General features: G+C 36.2%; 3 protein-coding genes across 3 annotated transcripts; 1 reads left to right on the forward strand and 2 right to left on the reverse strand.

Annotated features, from left to right (window-relative positions):
- Window positions 1-2,680: 2,680 nt before the first annotated feature.
- On the forward strand, window positions 2,681-6,789 carry LOC116016559 (leucine-rich repeat receptor-like serine/threonine-protein kinase At1g17230). Its single transcript, XM_031256887.1, has 2 exons — window positions 2,681-6,164; window positions 6,254-6,789. Exons 1-2 carry the CDS (start codon window positions 3,230-3,232, stop codon window positions 6,697-6,699), a joined length of 3,381 nt encoding a protein of 1,126 aa, XP_031112747.1. The 5' UTR covers window positions 2,681-3,229; the 3' UTR covers window positions 6,700-6,789.
- Window positions 6,790-6,966: 177 nt separating this feature from the next.
- LOC115999422 lies at window positions 6,967-8,947 on the reverse strand. The gene is made up of 4 exons (XM_031239273.1): window positions 8,543-8,947; window positions 8,297-8,459; window positions 7,618-7,876; window positions 6,967-7,486 (listed from the first exon to the last, which is right to left on the reverse strand). The coding sequence occupies exons 2-4, from the start codon at window positions 8,299-8,301 to the stop codon at window positions 7,373-7,375; spliced, it is 378 nt and encodes a 125-aa protein (XP_031095133.1). The 5' UTR covers window positions 8,302-8,459; window positions 8,543-8,947; the 3' UTR covers window positions 6,967-7,372.
- Window positions 8,948-9,651: 704 nt separating this feature from the next.
- On the reverse strand, window positions 9,652-15,886 carry LOC116016500 (kinesin-like protein KIN-14Q). The gene is made up of 19 exons (XM_031256795.1): window positions 15,459-15,886; window positions 15,304-15,348; window positions 15,150-15,203; window positions 14,978-15,022; window positions 14,228-14,796; window positions 13,968-14,130; window positions 13,812-13,879; window positions 13,512-13,722; window positions 13,361-13,437; window positions 13,185-13,284; window positions 12,977-13,075; window positions 12,725-12,901; window positions 12,323-12,611; window positions 11,742-11,903; window positions 11,438-11,653; window positions 11,294-11,331; window positions 11,021-11,184; window positions 10,815-10,940; window positions 9,652-10,685 (listed from the first exon to the last, which is right to left on the reverse strand). Exons 1-19 carry the CDS (start codon window positions 15,550-15,552, stop codon window positions 9,852-9,854), a joined length of 3,531 nt encoding a protein of 1,176 aa, XP_031112655.1. The 5' UTR covers window positions 15,553-15,886; the 3' UTR covers window positions 9,652-9,851.
- Between the last annotated feature and the right edge of the window lie 3,152 nt (window positions 15,887-19,038).

Raw genomic sequence — 19,038 nt, forward strand, 5'->3', positions numbered from 1 at the left:
CAATCAAAATTTGGTATGAAATCAAATGATTGAATGTATTTATACAAAATAAAAACAAAAAGAGGGTTTTCAAATATGAGATTATAAACCCAACAAGAAATTGAGGAAAGATCCAAGACGTGTGTAACACACATTATTCATAAAACCAATTCATTACCTCCCGAAAGTGCTAAGAGCGTTGTAGAGTCAGTCTCTCAGAACAAAATGAATAACAGTTTAACGTTTGAACACTCAAACTAATAAACCAGACGAACTAGAACAACATGCTGAGCACTTTAACTATTTATTGAAGTGTTGGCAAAAAAATAAATTTCATAAGAAAATGATTTTACGAGAGAGGAAGGGAAAAAACAAAGATTTTGGAGTTTCTCAAAAAAATCAGCAACCTTCAACATTTAATCTAGAAATTAATTCTAAATATTAATTCTAGGAAGAAATTAATTCTAAATATTAAAATTGAAATCAAAACCTCTATCTTTTACAACTCAAATTGTATGCATAAGGATGTTGTATATATAGTGGTGTAAATTTACTTCCCAAATCAATGTGGGACAAAAGGCTACTTACCAGCCTCCCCAACCCATTTTTCCAACTCAAATGGATCTACTATCAGAATCAATTTATCATTCACTCATTATTCGTTTTGAGCGTACAATATATTGATTTCTTCGTCTCACTACGAAGAGTGCAAATCCACTTTGACCTGACCCAAACAAGAAGTGTACCTCATATATATTTATACCACAAAATAGTCACTTAGATGCCGTTTTAATGCTAAAAATTCCTAACATATATATTTCCAAAAAGGCAAAAAACACAAGCATCTATCTTTAAAAAAAAAAAAAAACAAAAAGATAGTGTGAAGTGGAGTGAATTGTATCCTGCTGCCATAGTCCCATTATTCTACATCAAGTGATATGGAGAATATGTCAAAAACAGTGATGAGTGCAGTGCAGGTTTTTGATTTGGTCTAGGAATGGTTTTCAACTGTACTACTGTTTCCATATTCATATAGCATTTTCCAAGGTTGCCAAACCCATCACTGAAACTGAAATATATGGTAGGCATGTGCAGATGTGCTACTCATCACAAACAAATGTTACATCCCACTAAGGAGACTTCCTCTTAGAGTCTTCAAGTAAATCATCACACCTTAGACTATTTGCATATATATTGCAAAACCCAACACCAACCAAAACAACCCAATAATAGTGAAACAGAATGTTAAGTCCAAATCTGTGGAAACCAATTATATATGTAAAATCACTTTCCATCCCCATTCCTATCATTTTAAGGAATCACTAGTGTTAATTGTGGTTACTGATTGATTGATTGTTAGTCTAGGAAATCACATCACTTTTCTGATTAGCAGGATGATAATAACAATATTTTACATGAAAATCCAAAAAGAGAAAAATCGGAGTTAATATCATCAAAGATCTTCCGAATATAGTGATTTTGTAACATTTAATTTAGTCCTAAACTTTCAAATTGATTACTCGTGATCCTTTGATTTTCAAATTATTACTATCAGTGGTCCAAGTTAACCGCTCATGGTCCAACTTTTAAAATTTAACCAGCAGTGATCCTCTAGAAGGACCATGACTGGTTAAAATTTGATAGTTGAAGGATCATAGTGGTTAACTTGAACCACAGACAGGGCCGGATTTTAAGGGGTGCAAGATGTGCAAGAGCACAAGGCCCCAAAATTTTGGGGCCCCTATAGTCTAGCTCGGGTCCAATAGTTAGTATATGTATTTGTGATTATATTGGCTCAAAATTAAGTTTTCATGACTGATCTACATTCTACTACGTATTATTCAAAAAAAAATTCTACTCCGTAATATTCACGCGAATCATTTTTCTTCAATTCGTAGTTTATTTATACTTTAATAGGGACTCACTTATTTACCAACACAGGGCCACACAAATTAAAAAATCGGCCCTGACCACAAATGGTAACAATTTAAAAGTCAAAGGACCACGGATAGTCAATTTAAAAGTTTAGGAGTAAACGTGACAAAATCAATATACTTGGAGGATGGTATTAAGTATTAACTCAGAAAAATTGGAAACCCAACATTGGTTTATAAGCTTGCAGTTTTTGGAATAAAGATCAGAAGAATATCATTTCAGTGCTAAAAGAGATCAGAGATTGTAAAAATGACTGAACATTTTACTGTAACAGTTATTAACAAACATTAATGTTACTTTCCTACTTGTTTTGCTTAAAACTTAGGTTGTTATAGTTACAGACACTTAAAACTTGGGTGCACAACACTGTCCATTTTGTCTAAGAAATAATAAGAAGGATTGCAATCTTAGTATTGTTCATGAACAGTCTATGTCTGTGCTTTTATCCTAGCAAACAAAACTTTTATCATATATAGTACAAAGCAATAGAACAACCTTCAACTCAAACTGAAGGAAATGATAATCATTAGAACAAGACTAAGGAGTATAGAATGAAGAAGGAATAAAAAAAAGAGTGGTTGTGGAGTTTTGTGGGTACATAAATAGTTACAATTTAGTCACACACTCACATATTACTTTGTACTATTGCTCCAACAACATTATTCATTTAAAGTCAACCTTAACACTTCTTTGCTTAGGACTGTGGCCAAACATATCATGACCTTCATGATCCTTCGTTCTCCGCCTTCTTGCCTCGTTAACAAGTCTCTTTATATCACGTAATCTAACATTAAATGGATAATCTTGGTTTCATATATCTTATTAAAATTAGTGTTAGGTCAGTTTGAGATGTCACCTTCAATTCTTTCATTCCCTCCCTTGTGTGTATTCAAAGGTTTAGGTGGGCAGATACATTACCCCCACCCCTCTTTTTTACCTACCTTAGCTCCCAGTCTCCCTCCCTTTTTATGCTTCTTGTTATCTTCTTGCTATTGGTTTAACTTTTCAATGATTTTGAACAAAACCCTTTTCTTGATTGTGTGCATTTCCAAATGGAACTAAATCCTGTTCATCCTTGTAGCCATTTAGGCCTACTTTTTTTTTTTTTTTTTGGCATTACTGGCTCTAAATGGGATTCAAAATTTTGTGAGGTTTTGGTTTTTCCCACTTTCATTGATAGCCAAACACTGAGGTTTTGATCATGAATTGCCATCAATTTATTGAAAGTCTCATGTTTTTTGGTTCCATTTTGAAAGCACCCTCTTGTGGGAAATGACATGAACTCAGACAAATAAGCATTGTTGGATCCTCTGAAATGGAAAGCCAAAGGAATTTCAGAGCCCAAAAGTGTCTGCTTTTTATGTTCTTGATTTCTATGGTTTGCAGCCTCACAGAATCTCTGAATGAGGAGGGAATCACACTTTTGGAGTTCAAAAGCTCCCTTTTGGACCCAAACAACAATCTGCAGAGCTGGAATTCTTCAGGCTTCTTGAATCCCTGCAATTGGGCTGGTATAGCATGCAATGGTGATCACAAGGTAACTTCTGTACACCTTCATGGCCTCTATCTATCTGGTAGCTTATCTTCAACAATCTGCGAGCTTCCCGCTTTGATTGAATTCAACATCTCAGCAAATTTCATTTCTGGCCATATTCCTGATTTTGGCCATTGCCAAAATCTTGAGGTTTTAGACCTCTGCACCAATAGACTCCATGATAAATTCCCTTCCAAGTTCTCTGATATGCTCTCCCTCAGGAAGCTTTACCTGTGTGAGAATTATATCTATGGAGAAATCGATTCAGAGATCGGAAACTTAACTTTGCTTGAGGAGCTTGTAATTTACAGTAATAATCTCACTGGAAGGATTCCAAACTCAATAAGTAAACTGAAAAAGCTTAGGATTGTGAGGGCAGGGAGGAATTGTTTCTCAGGTAGAGTTCCTGCAGAGATTAGTGAATGTGAGAGTTTACAGATCCTTGGACTGGCAGAGAATAGGCTAGAGGGGTCTTTTCCTGTAGAGCTTCAGAGGCTTGAGAATCTCACTAACTTGATCCTTCGCTCGAATTCGTTGTCTGGTGCAATTCCTGCTGAAATTGGGAATTTCAGTCACCTGGAAGTGCTTGCACTCCATGATAATTCCTTCACCGGGCCGCTCCCCAAAGAGCTGGGGAAGTTAGCCATGCTAAAAAGATTCTACCTTTACAGAAACCATTTGAATGGAACAATTCCTTGGGAAATTGGGAACTGTTCTAGTGCCACTGAGATAGACTTCTCTGAGAATCACTTGGGTGGGATTATTCCAAAATCGTTGGGCCGAGTTTCTAATCTCCAGCTGCTTCATCTTTTCGAAAACCTCTTACATGGAAGTATCCCAAGAGAGCTTGGAGAGCTGAAGCACCTCAGGAAGTTGGATTTATCCATAAACAATTTGACAGGTAGGATCCCTTTAGAGTTTCAGAATCTCGAGTTCTTGGAAAATATACAACTTTTCGACAATCATCTTGAAGGAACTATCCCCCCGTTACTCGGGCTGAAAACCAACCTGTCTTTTCTTGACATGTCAAGGAACAATCTGATAGGAAGCATCCCTCCAAAGCTCTGTTGGTTCCAGAAACTGAGCTTTCTGAGCCTTGGCTCCAATAAGTTGTCGGGAAACATTCCTCGTGGCCTAAAAACTTGCAAGTCTCTGGAGCAGATGATGCTGGGAGATAACCTGCTCACCGGTACTCTTTCTGTTGAGCTGTGCAAACTCCAGAATCTTTCGGCTCTCGAGCTGTATCAAAACCGGTTTACTGGACTGTTACCCTCAGATATCGGCAATTTTAGCAGACTGGAAAGGTTTCTCTTGTCAAATAACTACTTTTTTGGGCATATCCCTCCTGAGATTAGGAAACTTGTGAGGCTTGTTACTTTCAATGTCTCCTCAAACAGGCTATCTGGGGGGATTCCTCATGAGTTGGGTGATTGTATTAGGCTTCAGAGGCTTGATCTTAGCAAAAACTGGTTTACTGGGAACCTCCCAGATACATTAGGCCTGTTAGTGAATTTGGAATTGCTTAAGCTATCAGATAACAGATTAAATGGGGAGATTCCATATACATTGGGGGAGCTTGTAAGACTAACTGATCTGCAAATGGGGGGCAATTTATTTTCTGGCGAAATCCCTATTGAGCTCGGTCGACTCACAGCCCTTCAAATTTCTCTCAACATCAGCCATAATGCTCTCACTGGATCAATCCCAGCCAACCTGGGAAACTTGCAGATGCTTATATCACTCTACTTGAATGACAACCAACTAACAGGTGAAATTCCCGGTTCGATAGGTGAGCTGATGAGCCTCAATGTCTGCAACCTTTCCAACAATAACCTGATAGGAGCAGTACCAAACACCCCCGTGTTTCGAAGAATGGACTCGAGCAATTTTGCTGGGAATGTAGGGCTGTGCAAGCTGGATTCACCGAATTGCTTCCCCTCAACAACCCCATTAACGGTTTCGAATCCAAGCTGGATGAAGAAAGCTTCATACAGAGAAAAAGTAATCCTCATATGCTCAGCTGTTGTTGGACTGGTTTCTTTGGTCTTCATTGCTGGTGTTTGTTGGATGATGAAGAGCCACACGAAAGCCCTCGTCCTAGTAGAAAATCAAGCCAAAACCGACGTCTTGGAGGAATATCACTTCCCCAGAAAAAGATACAGTTTTCAGGACCTTGTTATGGGCACTGAGGATTTCTCAGAAAGTGCTATCATAGGAAGAGGAGCCTGTGGTGTTGTCTACAAGGCTGTAATGACTGATGGAGAAGTAATTGCTGTGAAAAAGCTGAAATCCCGCGGAGAAGGAGGGAGCTTAGAAAACAGCTTCACTGCAGAGTTATCGATACTCGGGAATATCTGTCACAGAAATATTGTGAAACTCTATGGTTACTGCCACCACCAAGACTGCAATCTTCTCTTGTATGAGTACATGGAAAATGGAAGCCTCGGGGAAATTCTTCGTGGGAATAAGGAAACTCGAACGCTGCTGAACTGGAATGACAGATACAAGATTGGTCTTGGAGCAGCTGAGGGCCTATGTTACCTCCACCATGATTGTAAGCCCCAAATCATCCACCGCGACATAAAATCAAACAATATCTTATTGGATGAATCGCTCGAGCCACATGTAGGAGACTTTGGCTTGGCAAAGCTAATCGACTTGCCATACTCGAAATCAATGTCAGCTGTGGCTGGTTCATATGGCTACATTGCGCCCGGTAAGGCAACTCTAGTACTCTACCTTACTTTCTATATTTCGAGCATTCGCCAATTTTATATTGATACAGATGCTGAAACTTAACTGCAGAATATGCTTACACAATGAAAGTGACAGAGAAATCTGATATATATAGTTTCGGGGTCGTTCTGCTGGAACTAATCACGGGAAGCTCCCCGGTTCAACACATCGAGCAAGGAGGAGATCTAGTGACTTGGGTGAGAAAATCAGTTCACGAAGGAGTGTCGTTCTCTGATATCTTTGACAAAAGGCTCGATCTTAGTTCGGGAAGCACGATTGAGGAGATGTCTTTAGTTCTCAAGATTGCATTGTTTTGTACCAATATATCTCCTCTCAATAGGCCAACAATGAGAGAGGTGGTTGCGATGCTGATCGACGCTAAGGAAGCAACGAATAATTCGCTGCCCTCTCCAACATCAGAAACTCCTTTAGATGATGCCCATTCTAATGAAGGTATCATAGCTTGCAAATCAATCCTCCCTGCAATATTTTCATCAAGTAAAATTAGCCTGTAGTTAAGGTACATTTTGCCTTTAACTAGCAACTTTCTCAGAGATCCACTGATTATTGCAATGATCTAATTTATCTATCTTCTTTGGTCTTGATATCCTGTCCAATATGTTACAAAATGGATTAAATGGGAATGATTTTCACATAGTAAGATCAAGAAGAGATACCATATTATCTATCTCTGTTATCTACCTCAGATATTCACAAATTTTAATATGAACAGTATCATGTTTCCCATGTCAACATACGAAGGAAAGCAATTCCCAATTCAATTAAAGGTAAAAATCACATGCTTATTATCCACACTGATAAATTCATAGTCGAGTCTGACAGAACGATCAAATCAGTAGCAAAATCAGAAAGAACTATGTACATCCATCAATCATCGTCTTACTCAAAACAAATTCAAGAATGAGTCACCCCCTAAAGACCCAAATGAATTAAACATTGAAAGAGATTAAAAGAACACAAGAACGAGATCACAAAACTGCTCCTCTTGTGGCTGTTCCAATATTCCACCCTCTCTCTTCTCTTTGGCTTTGGATATGAAATTTTTAACAATAAGCTGCAATTTTCAAACACATTTTTTGCAGTGACATTTCAAAATTGACAAGAGAAATAGATCAGACATGGTTGGCTGGCTTCCTTCTCAAAATTAAATTGTCTGCGAAACCGGCTTCACAACGCTTCCATCATAAGATTTACTTGTGTCCCATATTTGGTTAAAGAAAGAGCAAAGTTAAGTGGCTTAAGGGATGCGGCAAGCAATTCATAAAGCTCGACGTCATGAGTCTGTACATGTATGCAAAAAAAAAAAAAAAAAAGAAAAAGATGGGTTTTCGTTAGTAAGAAATCTGAAAAGCATGCAACAGAAAATAAAATTCAGCCTAACAGATTGATTGAGATGAGTTATGTTAGTTTACCCTTGTTAGTATAAGTGCTACTTGGATTACATAGGTTCCAAATCTCTCACTGGCAAGTTCCAGAAGTGTATTTTCACTGGCCTGCAGAAGGCTCTCAACAACAGATTTCATTCCATATTTTGATGCCCGTGTGCATGTCTGAACAAGACTACCACTCCCTCTCCTAGGCAGGTTTATGAACTCCATCTTGAGGCGATCACATATTTTGTGTATAGCTTCTTCGTCATTAAGTGCCAGAGCATTCTCCAAAACAATGGACCTGGTGGAAAATCATATGTCATTAGATTAGTAGCTGAAAAGTGCACAACTCATGAATAGAAACTCTGATTAAAAACAGTATATAGGACCCCCCCAAGGATCATTCACTAGGAAATTGGATTCCTCTGCTATATTTTCAAGCAGTTGCTTTCTCTGATCGCCACACATGAGTTTCAGGAAATCATTCAGGGATGAACATCCATATTTAGTTGTTGCCACCTCTTTGAAGTGATGCATGGCACAAGAAAATAAAACCTGAAATATTATGTGATGGTTTAAGGTCATTGTCAAATTAATCTGGGGTTTTAGTTGTTGCCACCTCTTTGAAGTGATGCATGGCACAAGAAAATAAAACCTTAAATATTATGGGGTGGTTTAAGGTGATTGTCAAATTGATCTGGGGTTTAAATTAGTTGATTACCTCATTTTCTTTAGCTCCAAAAGTGTATATGCACTGCAGAACTAGATATCTGCCGTGTTCACTTGTCATCAGCTCGACAAATCTTTTGGATAGAAGTGAGGTAATAGAATGGGCTAACCCTTTAAGTTTTAGTTTCTTGATGAACCCTTGAATTGCAATTGAACTGCAAGTGTGATCCAGATGAATTATTGTTCAGTAAAACATTCAAAAAATCAAAAGAAATGCAAAGAATCTTTTTCTTTTTACCCATGTTTCATAAAGGATGCATTGATAAGCAAGGCCTCATTTAATTCCAGGGTGTCAATGATTGTTTGAAACTGATGTAAATCGCAACGCTCAAGAATCATTAGGAAGAGATGGTGTCCATATTCATTTGTGATCTCCTCAAGAATGCATTCAAGAATCTCATCAAGAATCTCTTGCCACTGCATTGGATCTTCGTACACGATCCTTTTCAGCAATTCCACTGACCCTTTCTGCATTTTAGCCATCCTTACAAACGCATTCGTTTTTTTCATATTAGAAGAACGGGATGACCTGATGATGTTGAGAATCTCCCCAGGAGTAAAAGAACCAAAGCTTAAATCCAATTCTTCAAATGAGTAACTTATTTCTTCGTCATGGCAGAGAGAAGGTTTCGAGCTTGAGGCAGCCATGAGAGAAACTACGGCATAAGGCCGGGATTTGTTGGCGTTTTCTAGACAGGTTGGTATGGATTTTGTTAGACCCGACCCGTTAACCTGTGGATTATCCGGATTAAACAGGCCAAACCCGGGCAATAATTGCATGCCGTGTAAATAAGGGCAATTTATATATGGACCAAGAAGTTGTATATATACGTACACTCATCACAAGTCACAACTTCAATTCTGCATGCTTTGCTTAATTAATTATACTGCTTTCCTCTCCACGGAAGAAATTTGGGTAAACCCACAGACTGAGGCCTTGACTACGTAAACTACCATCGTGCCGAGTTATTCAGCTAATTATTCATTTTCAATCCTCCTCTATATATATATGTCAAGATTTTGTGGTCTAGTGACACCTGATCTCATCCCTATATGGGAGGTTGTGAGTCCCCTTAGTGGGGTAATTTTTTTTCATAAGATGCATAATTTTTTTATTTTTTATTTTTTCGAGTTTCAAAACACAACCAATATTCTTTATAAGATTTTATTTATGTTAATCCAACTTAAGGTACGTAGATTAGAAGTTTAAGGTTCATCAGTTTAGAATTCTTTTTAAAGAACATTGATCACCGCACAACCGCACGGGCTTCAACCGCACCTGAACCATTAAATCAAGAAGAGTAAGATGTGAAAACTAAGGAAATCAATTCCCAATTCAATTAAATGTAAAACTGTAAAAGTCACATGTTGATAAATTCATAGTCTAAGACAAACGATAAAATCAGTAGCAAAATATTAGTAGAAACAACTATGTACATCCATCAATCATCATCTTACTCAAAACAGATTCAAGAATGAATCACATCACCCCTAAAGACCCAAATAAATTAAACATTGAAAGAGATTAAAAGAACACAAGAATGAGATCACAAAACTGCTCCTCTTGTGGCTGTTCCAATATTCCACCCTCTCTCCTTTTCTCTTTGGCTTTGTTTCTGTAGCCCTCCTTCCTTTGTTACTCCTCTTCTAGCATTACCAAGTAACACTCTATGAGCCACCCTCCTACTTCCTATAGAAATTCTAACTTTCTCCGTTCCCAAATTCAATCCTCCTCCTCTTCTGATATGTTGCATTGGGGACTTCATTTGTATTCTCTTTTGAATGCTACGTCTTAAAGCACTGTGCAGTTTCTTACTTTCAATTTTTTGATCTGTAGGACTATCCCCCGGCACTGGTTCAGGTAAGCATTTGCCTTTAGCATTGCCAACATCATCCTCCTCATTTGCTTGAATTGGTGCCAATGGTAAAAATGGAAGTGGCAACTTGGCTGCCCCGGTAACACTTGGCAATGGGATTAAAGAGTTGCGCCTCGGGGCTGATGTGGCTGGTAATTTATGTACAGTTGGGCATAAAGAAGCTCTCCAAGCCCGTTTTGGCATTAATAGCTGTTCAATCCCAGGGTTATTTTCCTTGTCTTCTTTTTCTGCTAAGTCATTCTGCTTAAGGAGAGGATCCACTGAGAGTTTGTAATTATTGTTCTCAGAAAGTGGTTTTGGGAGATTGATTTGGCTTTTGTTCTCATCATAGGAGGTCTTTGGAGCTAGAGTAGTTTTGGTTGCAAATGGAGGCCTTGAAGAATTTTGATCTTCATGCTGTTGTCTTAAATGTTGTTGTTGCTGTAGCTGTTCAGCAATTCTAGAGTCCACTTGTTGCCTCGCTAGTTTCCTCTCTACTAGAAGTTGTGACTCCATTTCCTTAATCTGAAAGTGCATAAATTTCATCCATACCATTACCAACAACAAAGGTGTATAAATTTCATCCATACCATTACCAACAACAAAGGTGTATAGCCCTTCCATAAACTTGGAAAGAATTAGGTGTTTTCATACCTTATCCTGGAGGCTCTTAACTTTAAGATCTTTCTCTTTCATCTTCATCTCCAGACCATGAACTGTGTCTTCCATCTTCTTAACTTGGAAATCTTTTGTTTTCATTTCTTGTTTATTCTTTTCAACCTGACAAAAACAAGATTCTTTTTTTAAAATGTTGAAAAATTGGTAATAAAAAATTCCTTTGGTTGTTATAATTAGTGTACCATTTGTTTATATTTCAAAAGCTCTGTGTTGTCCAGTTGCTTCTTTGCTGGACCCAACTCAATCCCTCGCACTCGGCTAGCAAAATTTAAGGAGCAGAGAGTCTCACTAACGTCATTCTCATTAGGACTGATCTGTACAAACATCAGTGTCTTTGAATCTCCTCCTGTAAATATGAATCCGTTGTATTTCAACTCTTAATCCCCTTTGCTTTGAAATATTGTCATTCATTTATCATGTGTCACTTAATATGTCAAACTTAAAAGAAAGATTACCTAAGGAGTCTTGGAGCAAGTGAGTCAGTTTTGAGTTTCTATAAGCAATTGATAGAAGAAAGTTAATAAAACCAAGTATAATTATAAAAATTTAAAAATAATAATAACTACAATTTCACCATGTCAAAAAGATATGAGGAGTACCTAAAAGGAATGTGTGGGCTCTTATTTGCAAGTGCAGATATCACATCTCCAAGTGCAGAGAGTGATCTGTTTATGTTTTGTGTTTCTTTCAGCCGTTCCCCTTGAACCTCTGTCTTCGCAATTCTCTCACTCCCTGCAAGATCAATCAACCACAGCTTGCTCCTTGTACATTCCCCATTCAACAAGTTCTCCCCTTTTACCATCACACAATGAATGCTACACGCAATATAGATACCTCTAATTAGTAAAACAATTGTCTATCTGTCAAGAACAAATAAAAGGAGGCATAATGCAAGATCTGTACCAATGTGATCTGCTGCTGTGCTCATTGGCATTTGTAGATCCTACTGCCCTTGAATTGCTCCCAGTCTGCAAGACTTCCCATACCTCATTCATATTGTTTACCTGGGCCTCAACTAGTCCAGGAACATGATGCACTCCTTCACCAACTTGCTTTATTTCAAGCCTTTGTATGGACATTATATAATCAGATCCAATTCCAAACTAATATCATGATCAAAATTAGGATAAGAAACAAACACAAAATTACAGTCCATAATAAGATGCTTTCAATAATGTCCATATCATAACAACAACATATGTGACGAAAAATGCTGAAGAAGGTTAAATTTTCTCATTTCTAAGGTGAAATATTAATTTACATTTAGGAACTGGCATTTAGAACCAATGTACTGTTCATTGTAGGCTGTGCATTTGCCAATGCAGCATGTCTAACACTCTAACCAAAGTTAAATCAAGCTGCTTATACTAGTTTTCATCGAACAGAATTTCTATTATTCTATGCAATTACAAGGGAAAAAATTGCATCCATGTTAAGGCAGTAGTAGTTGAACTGATAAAAAAGTATAAAGGAAAATGTATTACCTTTTTGTGGTGGTCACCCCTGTCTGTGCTTCTGAAACCAACAAATCTCGTATTTGTTCATTATACACTTCCATGACACTGACAGATATTTCATACTGAAATGTATTATTTCGCTCTTCAATAATGCGAAACAGTTCCTCCAGAGTTCGGTAATTGACCCCACGAGCTTCTTTTGTGCCTTCCATTGTGAAAGTCTTCCCAGTACCGGTCTGACCATATGCAAATATGCAAACATTGTATCCATCCAAAACAGATGCTGCAAATGGGGCTGTATCTTCAAATACTTCAACTATTTCCACAACAAAAAAAAAAAAAAAAAAAAAAAAAAAAGAAGTTAGTGCACAAAAAATTGGCAGGAACAGGATAATATAAAAATAATAATTAAAAGAAAAAATCACTTACCTTGTTCTGCTTGAGGACTGAAAACAGCATCAAATTTAAATGTTTTCTTAGATAGCCCATTTGATTTTACAGTTAGTTCCCCCTCCTTGGCGGCTTCAAAATCAATTGCCATTGAAGCTCCCATAGCAATCTCTTCTACATTCAAAGGCCTACAGCGACAGAAAACCCTAATGTTTCCTGAAATAGTCATCAAGTTAAATAGCTAATACAATTTTATTTTTATCAGTATTATTTTTAATACACTGTCAATACCTTTCAACTCCAAAACCTTGTTATAAAGCTCCCTTTTTTCCTTGGCACCTTTAATAAATTTGTTCTTAAGATCTTCATGCAATTCCACATGTTGCTTCACTGTGAAAAAGGGTGGGAGTGCAGACATCCATGCCCATCAATCACAAATTACAAAGATTCTTAAGCACATGTAACCCATAAACTAAATTTGATAGGTAATTAAATATACATTTTGATTGGATGAGAGAGCCCATATCAGTCATATCGGCTATGCATTGCTTAAATGACAAAGCCTCTTCTGAGAGCTTAATTTGATCCATCTTCATAATCTGTATAAAAAATTTACAGAGTGGATCAATATACAGTCAAAAGATCTAATACAACAACGAGAAAAGAGTTTAATACCTTCATTTTTCTTGTCAGGTCTCTCAATGAGGAAAACCATTTGGTTTTTTCTTTTACTTGTCCCTCAATTGCAAAAGCTAATAAAATACTTCATTAGCATTGTGTCTTTGGAGAATTTTAAGACAGTTTCATTAAGAAGAAATTTATATACCTAATGATCCAACATGCATTGACTTGCGCATGAGCTCATTTTGAAGATCCTCTAAGGACTTGCATGCTTCTTGGCATTCTCTACTTTTTTGTTCATTAAGCCTTTTAAGTTCCTCCAGCTGCCTCTTTGTGTCCTCCAGTTCCTTCTCTAGACAATTATTCTCCAACTTAACCCTTTGAGCATCTCCATCTTCCTCGCCATGATCAATGGCCTAAATACATGATATTGAAGCAAATCAAGTTAACATGACATTTCCAAAAGATAAATGTATAAATATAGAAATAAGCTTTCAACGCCAACCTTCCAAGACTTGCTTTGTGGCAATTGTAAACATCCTGATATTTCATGTAATTCGACCTCTTCCGAACCTGGTAGGTCAGTTACTCATATAACATTACTTGGAGAAGTATGTAAATTAAATTATGTAACTTTAAATGAAAACAAACTAACACTTACCAGACTTCTTCCTTACAGAAATACCACTAACAATAGGGAGTCCTATTATTCCCTCAAATCTTATACATAATCCCTCTTCACCATTAACATGAGCCTCGAGATCAGATATCACAAGGGGTTTATTTGCACCAACACAGGCATAAATATCCAAGGAGGAGATAACCTACTCAAAATGTTCAATCAAGTATAAATTAGAAAACATTGACACAGCAAAGAAGACTCACACACTGGTTAAATTTGTTACAAGAATGGTTCCTTACCTTCTGTTCCTGTATGTAAACATCAAATACTCTCATTCCTGGAGGACCATTGGTTAACACAATCTCTGCAAAGTGCAGATCAACCAAGTAACATCCAGCATCCATGATCTCAAAGTTATATAAAAAATTTCCAAACCGAGCAGACTGGTACAGACCACTGGCACCTCCATCTCCAACTATAGCGTCAGTCCTAATAGTATCACCTCCAGTAAAAAACTTGTCCTTTGAAAACTGTGTGTCCCCTTGGAAGTTGATACAATCTGTTGATCCAACATTAATGGTAACCATAGACCTCAAGTGGACTGGTGAAAACTCTTCCATCACTGGTGGTGGTGGAAGCTCAAATTCATCTTTTGATAGAGAAAGGAAGGTTGAGAACTTTGCAGACGCAGGGGTATCATTAGAGTCCTTAATTTCAGACCCCTTTATCCCATTCTCTAAAGACACTTCAATTGAGCTACCCTTGAAAATTTCAGGTGATTCTCCATAGCTTTGTTTAGGAATTTCCGGTGACTCAGCACAGGTCATCAAATCAGGAGATGTTAATGAAAATTCCAAAATCTCCCTACCTAATTAAGGCCAATATAATAATAATCCTTATCAGTATAACTATTGTCTATGACCCTTCTTTCTATATCAAGTATCAACCAATAATAAAAGCCTCAATATCATAACTCATAAGAACTAAATCCCAAAAAAAATTAAAAAGATCTTCAAACTACAAGCATTGGGGAAAAGAACTGTAATTACCAAGCACTAGTGAAGTTGTTACATCAGGAGATGTGGGATAAGGGCCTATGAAAATCAAATAAATAGGAGAAAAATAAGAATAAATCAATCCAATAAAATTATTATCCATATCAGTTAAGAATTTTGAAAACCACAACTTATGAAAATATAAATACAGTTTTCAAACTCCTACCTTCCATCATGCTTTCCACAATTGGGTCAGTATAAATATCCTCTGGGATCTCGTCTACAACAACCGGACAATAAAACTCTTCAGCATTAAAGAATAACCCATCCCCACCACCAAAATGGAGAAAAAAAATTGGTTTTTAAAAAACTACAATTACCTTGCATTGGGGAATCTAGTAAATCAGGAAATGTGGGAGCAGTGCCTATGAAAACCAGAAAAAGATGATAGAAAATGAGATCGAACTGAAGATCCATACAGAATATAGAACTGGATATCGAGATTTGAAGCTGGGAGTGAGTGCGAGATGCTTACAAGAAGTGTATGAGCTGAATTGTTGCTGTTGTTGAGAAGAAACATCAGTGAGAAGAAGAGGGTCTTGCCAAGAATGACGATAAAGATCTTCCATTGATAAAAAATAGAAAAGGTAAGCTATGGAGTTCAATTTGAAATGCAATGAGTGCACTGTAACGAAAAAGATTAAAAGAAGAAAAGGGATTCAATGCTTTTCAATTTAGGTTGAGAGAGATTGAGATTGCTCTGAGAGAGAAGCAATTCGCCGTTACAATGGGAAAGTCTACCAACGGTCGTTTTGAAATTTGAAATTCGGAGCCGGGCCAATTGGAAACTATATTCTATAGATGGAAAGAAATCTACAGCAATTAACTTTACCACGAGAATTATACACAGAGAGAGAAAAGCTTCCACGTGTCCAGTCAATACAACCAGGTAAATTTCAAATTCTAATTTCACCTCCCATTTATGATTTTTTTTTTTGAAAACTATGATTCATTTGATCAGAAGGAATGAATTAGGGGGAAAAAAATCAATTCTGTACAAAAAATGTGAGAATTCAAATTTCATAGGCAAAGAAACAAAATTATTGAGAATTGAAAGAAAAATGTGAATAAAAACTAAAATGTGCTCATATAATTATAATTATAATAATAATAATAATAATAATAATAATAATAACAAAATCACAATTTACTATGAAATTCAATTGCGCAGCTTATGAAATTGCAATTCTTGAGGAGTTAAGGGTAATGGAAGTGTACATTTCATGAATTGAGTAGGAATGAAGTTACAATTCTATCGTATCAAACACTCCATTAAGCTTTGTTTGGCATACCTAAAAAGCTATAATAGTTACAAATTAAAAAGTTAACAATTAGTCAGATTTTGATGGACGACATGGGGAGTCTCAGCCAGATTATGATGAACCACATCGGGGGAGGGGGGGAGCGGGGGTTAGCAGTCTTTGTGAGGTCGTCACAAATCTAATGGGGTGTTTGGTTAGATGTAGTTGGAATTCATTCTTACTTTATTCCATGGCAAGACAAATTATAGTGTTTGGTTTTAGGGAACTGCAATTCCACATAATTGTAATTCCCTTCTTTTGTTGAATTGCAAATTCATGGGTACCCCATAAATTGTAATTCAATGGTTGTTGGAAAGGGAAAAAGGGAATAAATGATAAAAGTACCATTGGTTATTATTATTATTAGGCAAAGTGTCAAATAGCCACATCCACCACTCGCAATTGCTCAATTAACCACTTGTTCTAAAATAAGATCTAATTGACCACATTTACCTTTAAAATTGTATTCACTTAGCATTTTCTCTAGGTTTCTATCAAGTAATCATTCCATAATGTTAACATGAAATTTACATACAAATAATTTGATGACTTGCTTCATTGTTAATTCATTCAAACCTAGAGAAAACTGTTGCTTTCTCTCTCCTCATCCTCACCACCATCATCGCGAGTGTCGATCTTAAAACAAAATCAGTAGCTTCTCTTGATTTTGCACTACCATTTAGGCTCTCCCTTGTGTGCGCATGAAAGGTTGGTGAGTTATAGCACTATCGACACTCACTACTGGAAATCAGCGATTTTCCGACCACTTTTCCGACCACCTGAAAAAGTGGTCGCAAAAAGTTATCTTTTTTCCATTTTTCATCCAGCAATGACTCTGCACATCTAAAATGAACAAAATAGATGCGCTCATTGATTGTACGTTCAAAGTTTTCTAACAAATTTGGTTTCAAACACCTCAAAGATTATAGGACATTTTACAGTTGGTGCACGCTTAACCGAGGCAGCTGGAGCAAACAAGAGAAATGAAATTCTATATTGTGACTAGAAGCGCAAGGCCATGAATAAGTTCTGCCTCCAAGCATGTTCATGAATTAGGCAACAAAGAGTTTCACGAGGGATGCCTGTGAGCCCTATAGCAAAGCATGAAAGGGTATGGTAATAAGCATATAAATATCATACAATCATAGAAAGTTTCAAAAATCTCATGTTAAAGATATTGTGGGATTACTTAGGCACACAAGTAGCAATGGGGAGGCAACAAACAATTTTCACTTTTCAAATCGACAGCCGCGATAATGGTGGTGAGAATGAGGATGGAGAACATGGTGATTTTCTCTGGGTTTAAAAATCTAATCAATATTTTAAAAAATATTTAAAAAAAAAAATAGTCATAAACGCGAAAATCCAAATCCTAACTGCACTACACTTTCGCATTTTTGTAAAGTGTAAATTTTAATGCTTAAATGATGAATATCTTAATTTAGTGAATTATTAGCTGGACCAAATTGTTTTTAAGTATTGAGTATTTCATTATTTGTGGTGTGGTCTTGTGGAACCTTATATGGTTTTTTAAAAAAAGATTTGATATACCATTTTTAATATAGCAAACAAACAAATTATGTTAATATAAAATTATTAGTATGCAACATTATTTTAGTAATTTTTAAATGCATAATTTCAAAATTTGAAAAATAGGTAAATTGACTAGCTCGTCGTTATGCAAGTCAAGTTTATAACAACATAATCTGTTTAAGAAACATGACAATTTATTTTGATAACTCTACCTTTATCATGTATTATTATTATTAAGATTCCTAGTGATAGTTTGTATGATGAATTCTATATGCTAACTTGTGTGTTTTAAGTATCCTAATACTTGTACAATATAATGAATATGTAATATAATATATATATATATATATATATATATATATACACACACACACACTTTGCTATTGTAATACTCGCATTGATGCTTTGATCAGAATCTCCATACAACCAATATTTATACTTCTACCTTCTCTAAGGTCTTCAGTCTTCAACTCTTCACTACTATGACTTCCCATACAACCCATAAATGTTAATACATACATGCATGTACATTGTGAACCTTCGTCCTAATTGTTAACCATACGTCAAGCATTGCTATAATTAGGAAGATAACTTACTAGTAAGCTGTCACCCCAACGACGCAAACTTTCTTCAATTTTCGTCAGAAGGAAGAGTTATGTATAGTCGTAAAAGGAATATACTACGATTTTAATGACATTATGGTCTAGTGGCACGATGTGCCTCTCTGGAATAGAATCTGTAATCCATTGTTTGTCTTGACCGTTTATTCATAGGACCCAGGTACTAGCTATTTCCAAGCACTCGAGAATATATATATATATATATATATATATATATATATATATATATATATGTATATATGTAATTAATACAATATATACACTTATATATATAATACATTATGTTTATTGAAGTATACACATAAATTCATTCATAATAAATTATTATTATTATTATTATTATTATTATTATTATTATTATTATTATGCATACATACACACACATATCTTTGTTCATTATATTGTAGCTAGAGATTTATACATAAGGTTACTGAATAACCTTGTAGTACATCCTTGTTAATTATTTCAAGGCGACAGATCTTTTATTTAACGCACACTACATGTCTTCGTACAAAAACTATACTAGGCCATCAGATATGCTTGCCAAAAATAAAATAATAAAGGCATACTGAAAAACACTAGTATACTTATAATAACCAAC

This window comes from Ipomoea triloba, chromosome 1 (genome assembly GCF_003576645.1).
Source record: "Ipomoea triloba cultivar NCNSP0323 chromosome 1, ASM357664v1".
In the NCBI taxonomy this organism is placed as follows: Eukaryota; Viridiplantae; Streptophyta; class Magnoliopsida; order Solanales; family Convolvulaceae; genus Ipomoea; species Ipomoea triloba.